The sequence below is a fragment of the Sander lucioperca genome, chromosome 12 (genome assembly GCF_008315115.2).
Source record: "Sander lucioperca isolate FBNREF2018 chromosome 12, SLUC_FBN_1.2, whole genome shotgun sequence".
NCBI classification, from domain to species: Eukaryota; Metazoa; Chordata; class Actinopteri; order Perciformes; family Percidae; genus Sander; species Sander lucioperca.
This window is the reverse complement of record NC_050184.1, coordinates 4,924,294-4,931,103: the sequence shown is the minus strand read 5'-3', so window position 1 is coordinate 4,931,103 and position 6,810 is coordinate 4,924,294. Positions and strand designations below refer to the sequence as shown.

The 6,810-nt window shown below is 40.0% G+C and overlaps 1 protein-coding gene across 1 annotated transcript; it reads left to right on the top strand.

Moving 5' to 3' along the window:
- Nucleotides 1-705: 705 nt before the first annotated feature.
- Nucleotides 706-3,602, top strand: fitm2 (fat storage inducing transmembrane protein 2). Its single transcript, XM_031312899.1, has 3 exons — nucleotides 706-964; nucleotides 995-1,273; nucleotides 2,250-3,602. Exons 1-3 carry the CDS (start codon nucleotides 870-872, stop codon nucleotides 2,857-2,859), a joined length of 984 nt encoding a protein of 327 aa, XP_031168759.1. The 5' UTR covers nucleotides 706-869; the 3' UTR covers nucleotides 2,860-3,602.
- The last annotated feature ends 3,208 nt before the right edge of the window (nucleotides 3,603-6,810 follow it).

The window sequence follows — 6,810 nt, the reverse complement described above, 5'->3', positions numbered from 1 at the left end:
CTTACTTCGAATGTAACAATGTATGTACCATTGTAAAATTATATCAGGGAAGTTTCATATTCACAAAGCTAAAGTCAACCCCATGTTTTAAGTTATTCTTAAATAAAATTGATACGTCACTTAAATTCTTAACTTATGAGAAAAGCATTTCAATAACTCAGAACTAAGCTATTTCCTTAAGGAACACCTTCTGTCAATTCTTTTAAAGGAGTATGTTTCCTATTCATTTATTTATCTCTCTCCTTTTATATTTATTTTTACCATTATATTGAGTCAATTCTATAATGTATGTTCATGAACTGGGATGGCTGACTGTTTGTAAATGAAATTCTAAATAAAGTTATTTTAAAAAAGAAGAAAAAAATCGATTATTAATGCGATCTTATGAAGGACTTGCAAAATCTCATATTCATAAATCTAAATTTTCCAATCATGAGCCATCCTTTTTATTTTTTTGGAAATGAAATCAAACTTTAAATCAATCCTATATTATATAAACTAGAAATTCCTGAAACTGTGTACCCTATATTGTTCTAATCCCTTGGCATTTTCTGTTTTTGTCAATAAATGAATAAAAAAAAATAATAATAATAATTTGCATTTCCTAGGATAGCGAAGCCATGTCCCGCCCTACTCTGCCTCTGATTGGCTTACACATGTGCGTTTCCTAGGATGATGTCGGACCGGTCCAGCAGCTTATGTCAATGTCCTGCAGTCGTTTCTAAATTCGTGCTCAACTGCTCCGAATTATACACGAAAACTTAAATTTTAAAAGCCAAACAAATTAAAATAGTAAAGCAAATTTTTTAAATAAGCGAAAGGACCTCCTGAAAGTACAAGTTGGGACCTTAAAGTACTTTAAAACGAACATGCCGAACCCGATGCCGAACGGAAGGACTGGAGCTAAGCTAGGCGCTTCCTCAAACCAAGCAAACAGATGGGAGAGCGACTACTCGCAGATGGATGTTCCAACCATGGATGTATTAAGAGACCGTGTTCCAACCGACAGCCCCCCTCCTCTTACTTCAACGAAAACTCGGGCGCCCCCTTCAAAGGAAACGCAAATGTGCAGCCCAGCTCGTCGGGTCAGTGGTGTCAACATGGCGGCGGTAGATGTCATTGTGGACAACTTGGTAACACTCTGGAGGATACCGGCTGTCCGACAAAACTTTCCCTTGATATTTGTACTCATTTCGGTCGTGGGGTCGCTTCTGAAAGAGCTGCAGGTTGTCCCGCAGACATATTTCAGCAGCAGCGGAAATGCCCTGAATGTGTGAGTAACGTTAGTGCTACTGTGTTGTTATGCTAGCTGAAGGTTAGCTCACAGAAATAATGAATTTTTGAGCTCACCTGTCGCTTACTGTACGGCGGTCTGCTGGTGACAGACAGGTGAAAGGGCCGTCATGAGAGAACTGCTCTGATTTTCCGGACTGTGTTGTAATGAAGTTTGTAATGTGGGTCAAAGGTAACGTTAGCTAAACTGTGGCTTCATAGCTATTTGCTGTGCTGATAAGCGTTACATGTCCCCTTTATTATAACGTTACAAAATTCACGTTGAACAGTTAAAAACAAATGACAGAAATAAGGCAAATGCTCAAGTTATCCCAGTAAGGAAAGCAGTTGTATGTTCCTTCATACACTGCACACATTCTTCATATTACCAATGAATTCATACGCAATACAACTCCCCATTTCTCAATTCAATACGCTGAGGAGCTTCGCTGCTAACAGCTTGACTTGACTCGGTCTGGTTTTTAAGTTGGGTATACGTGCAGTTTAGTGTCCCAAATTATTTTCCAAAAACTGAGTGTCCCAAATGATGAGGTGGTTTAGCAGGTTCATAATTAATTAAGGACATTGTATGTGGAATTTGGGACACTAAAATGCATGTATACCTTCGAGTTATTTATTGTCATGTTCACAACAATTACAGAGAAGAGAGTATCTAAAGACATACAATTGGGCAGAAGTTAAAATACAGGGATAAACTATAACATATAAAATGCGATATATGTATTTGTGGTAGACTTTTAAACAGGGATGTAGTAAATGTACAGTATATGCATCATTATAAATGACAGATATAAACAGTGAGTGAAAGTATATAAAGCTAAAGTGACAATATATATATAGTAAGATTATTTAACGGTCTCTATTTAGTAGAAATGACACACCTCTCTACCTCTACAGTACTAATAATGAATGCTATTAGCTGAGTGCTAATGTAAGTGCCCCTGTTCCTCTTGCAGGTATTTTGTCAAAGTGTCCTGGGGCTGGACATTGCTGCTGCTGACCCCCTTCCTCCTCCTGTCCAACTCCGCCTTCAACAGGAGCGTGTCCTTCCTCTCCCGGCGACTGCTGTCTCTGTTGGTGGCGACGGCCATCTGGTACACCTGCACCCAGACCTTCTTCTTCATCGAGGAAGTGACCGGTTCATGTTATGAAACCGGCACCAAGGAGGTTCTCATCAAGGAGTTTGCGACCAAAGCCAGCTGCAGGCGGGCCGGCTTCCAGTGGCACGGCCATGACATCTCAGGGCACTCCTTCATCCTGGCCTACTCCTCTCTCTTCATCGCGGAGGAAACGGCGCCGATGGCCTCCCTAAGGACCGCCGGTCTCTCTGCACTGCCCAGGATGGTCCTCAACCTGCTGTACGTGGCCTTGAATCTGATAGTGATCGTTTGGGTGTGGATGTTTGCCTGCACCTCTGTTTACTTCCATCACACTTCTCACAAGTTGCTAGGGACCTTATGCGGCCTGGTGGCGTGGTATCTGACATATCGGGTTTGGTATGTCAAACCTTTATCACCAGGACTCCCCCCTCAGCGCCACCCGAAAGAACAGAAACAAAACGCATAAGCTGTAGTCATACTTTCCAGTACAACATTGTCACTAATGTTGCAGCCATTGTCGAAACAACGCACTACAGTCGATGTTATCTGTCTCCAGGTCCAAGCTGGCCGTGCTATTTTAAAGCTATTTTAAGTTATTCCGTCCTCAAAGAAAGGTTGATTTGTACAGGATGGTTGTTGGCAGCTGCTGTTCCCAAAATGACTCTCGGTAATCCGAGCTAAAAGCAAGACGCTGCTCTGCTGCCCAGCTTCTGCCTCTCACCTTCAGCTTCTGAGGCTCGCATGCCCACGCCAGCGTTTGTCTCCTAGTTTGTTGCCTTCAAATGTTTTTATTTGTGGATGATTAGTCAGAGATTTTTAGATGTCTGAATGGGAACAATTGAGAATGTTTACAGCTCCAGTTGTATTTTTGCAGACTAATGTAAAGAAGCTATACATTGTTTTTATAGGAAACTACCATCAGAACAAAGTCAGATCAGACACCGTAACTACAGTGGGCCCTAAATGATTTACCGATTTAAAATAGTTATAGTAGTTTGTAGTTTGGGGGTCACTGCGGCTGCGGGTCAACACTGTATGTAAAGTTTGCTCATATGACGTAGAGCTTGAATAGCAGATATGACCATTGTTTTAATGTATCATCATACATAGACTGAAGTTGTTTGTATGTTTTTGAAGTATATGAAGTATTATTAAAATGCTTTAAAAGGTTAAGGCTGGAAATATCTACGATTGTTTTTAAATTTGCTATAAATATGCGTCCCAATTTCCTAATGCACAAGGTGACATCTTTTAAATGCCGTGTTTTGTCCAGGCAATAGTTCAAAACCTAAAGATATTCAGTTTACAATCACATAGGACAAAGGCCAAGCAAGACATCCTCACAACGGTAAAGGTGGAGCCAGAGAGGTTGACCTTTGGGCTTGGAAAAATAACACAACTCAAAGCAGTTTTCTGTTGATGGACTAACCAATATAACCAATTATTGGTTAATAACCAACCAATTAAGTGTTGCCAAAGCCTGATATATTATATTCTTCTGTGCCGTAGAGCTTCATTGTTGTCCAAAAACTATTAAAAATACATGAATGATGAACATGGGCTCTGATGTTTATTTTCAGTCTCGTATACACCGTTCTGCTGCCATAAATCCTCACTAGATTACCAAATCTGTAAAAATCCACATCTGGAAATAGTCACCAATAAATGCTCTATTTACTCCCTTTACAGTAACGATTCCTAAAGACTACAGTGCCCAGCTGCCAGAAAATTACTTTTGATTTTTAAAAGTGAAAGTTTTTCAGTAGGAACCAATGGACTTTTGGCTGAGTGCTGCCTGCAGACAAGGTGGGGAAGTATTAAAAGATGCAGGTCTGGTTTTTGGTCTTTTCATGGAATTTGTTGACAATAATAATAATAATGTAGAATAACACCAGCCTTATCCTATAATGGTGGATATGGGGAAACTTAAGTACATGTAAATCCTAGCAGTATATTTTTAAGAATATTCATTTTACAATGTCACAAGCAAAGGACTGTTTTCTAGCATTGATGTGTGCATTTTCATGGCGTGTCAAATACACAAATAACAAGCTCTACAGGGCAGAGAACATGGCAGGTTTTGGTCAAATAAAAACCAGGATCTGTGTATTCCATTTTCATTATTTATTTGTCATTGATGGCAACTGAATAAATTAAGGCTTATGAACAAACATCATAAAAAGCACCATAAATAAATGCATATAGAAATATAAAAAATAAAAAATACTATAGTGAAATATAATGGCCACAAATCACAACTAGGATTTCTCGACTTGAACTCTTTGTGTGTGTTCAGAGAAGTACAGATCCAGCCCCTCAGGCAGCAGAATGTCAGTCAGAAGAAGCAGTGGAGAAAGCGTTCACAATGATTATGCTCGTAGTGTCATCTGCTGTTGTCAATTAACAAAATAAGTGAATGTCTGAGAATCAAAAAGTCAACATAAATAACAATGAAGCTAATGTTATGATTAAATCGCAACAGGAAATAGTACTTTACGCTTTTGTGTCCTCTTGCTTACTTCAAAACTTGGAACAATTCAGATGTATATTCAGCTATATATTTTCAAATCTTTTGTACCATTTACATCACTGCTGCTCATGCGAGAACAGTTTAAAACCTAATAACCTCCCTGTTAAATCTATATGGCTATACTGCACTCTCCATAGCAAACATGATACTGAACACAATGAACCACAGCTTCTACACCTCTATTTTCTTCATGAAAACCAGATTGATTATCAGATGTGAGTCATGTGACACAGCAAGGAGATGCTGCTATTAAAGGAGCAATGATCGTCATCTTTGGTTCAACGTTTTCTGCCACCGCTGCAGCTAATCACCGCCTGCAGAGACTGCTAACTGGAAACAAAATTAACTACCATCATTATGCACGGCTTGAGCTGTACAGAAACACTGTACCGTGAGTCCTTTCTGCGAGAAATGCCTGTATAACGAGCCATTAAAAACCAAAAGCAGCTTACAACCCCAGCCAGTACCTGACATAATGAGTGAAAACCTCAGAGCGCACGGTTCATGAGCAGAATTATAACATGTTAAACCCTGGAGGGCTGACTAAGAAAAAAAGCAGAAAGGCTCCCATTGATGGTGAACAGAGTGTGGAGTGACAAAAGTACACCATCAACAAACAACAAGACAGCTGGCAAGGCTAGTGGGGGGGGTGAGTCAGCTTTTTCTCCCGTTCCCCTTATTTAACCTTTAACTCATTTAAAATTCAGCACGGTAAAATAAATGAGACAATGTATAATTAAAAATATCTATCTGTAAAAACAATCTGTCAGGAGTGAGTCAGCGACACACAGACAGCAGTAAAATCCAGCGATTTTCTTCTTTGCTCAGTATTGCTGAGGGACAGTGGTGTAGTCTACGTGATACGCAGGTATACCCAGTATACCCACTAAGAAAGCTCCAGGATTTCCATATACCCTCTTACAAATGCCCAATGACACGCAACAACATACCTTCCATTATATTTTTGACGTATTTTGAATTGTCATCTGTGTTTTTCTTCTTCGCATAGGCTAAATAAAGGTATTTCCCCCGTACATTGGTGAATAAAAGTTATTCGAATGCAGGAAGTGAAGTCTTTGACCCTCAAAATGACCCTGGGGGAGGACACCCAGACCCCCCCCACACACACTATGATATGGCCCCCCTCCCCCAAAGGCAGATTCTGGCCCATATATATATAGGCCAATATATTTATATACTGTACAGTATACCCACTATAATACATTAGACTACACCACTGCTGAGGGACCATCTCCAACACACTGTACAGTACAGGTGCTTCAAAGGTTACAATTAGCAAGAGAACGTTTAAGAAATCGGTGGTTTCGATGTTCGGTAGTGATCATAAATTCTGCCTCTGGGCAGTGTCCATCTGTCACAAAATGTTTACACAATAAGACCCATGCAATGAAATATACACCCTAAACCTAAAGCAGCACTACTGTGCCATAGATGCAGAATTTACAATTTGACTACCAGTTCAGCCAAAAGTGTAACTTTTCAAACACCCACGTTTTGTGAACATCTGAACTCCTGCTCGGCGACCAAGAGAGTGACAGTGGACCAGTGTGAGCGGTGTGATCCGTGGTGCTCTAAATAAACCGAGTGTGTCTGTGTTTACTGTGTGTAGTGTAGAGTATACAGTTAGTTAAAGGAATAGTTTGACATTTTTGGGAAATGCACTTATTCACATTCTTGCCGAGAGTTAGATGAGAAGATCGACTCCACTCGTGTCTGTCTGTTCAATTTAATGCAGCTGTTTGTTAGTTTAGCTTAGCATGAAGACAGGGGGAAACAGCTAGCCCCAATTTGTGACTGTCATGAATATTCGAATCACAGCGCTAAGCATCTGCTTTTCCTGAAAAATATACAGTGCATTCAGAAAGT

Coding starts and splice junctions, on each gene's coding strand:
- fitm2 (XM_031312899.1), top strand. CDS start 870: ATGCCGAACCCGATGCCGAACGGAAGGACTGGAGCTAAGCTAGGCGCT. Junction 965..994: donor AGCGACTACTCGCAGATGGA/TGTTCCAACCAT, acceptor ATTAAGAGACCG/TGTTCCAACCGACAGCCCCC. Junction 1,274..2,249: donor AGCGGAAATGCCCTGAATGT/GTGAGTAACGTT, acceptor TTCCTCTTGCAG/GTATTTTGTCAAAGTGTCCT.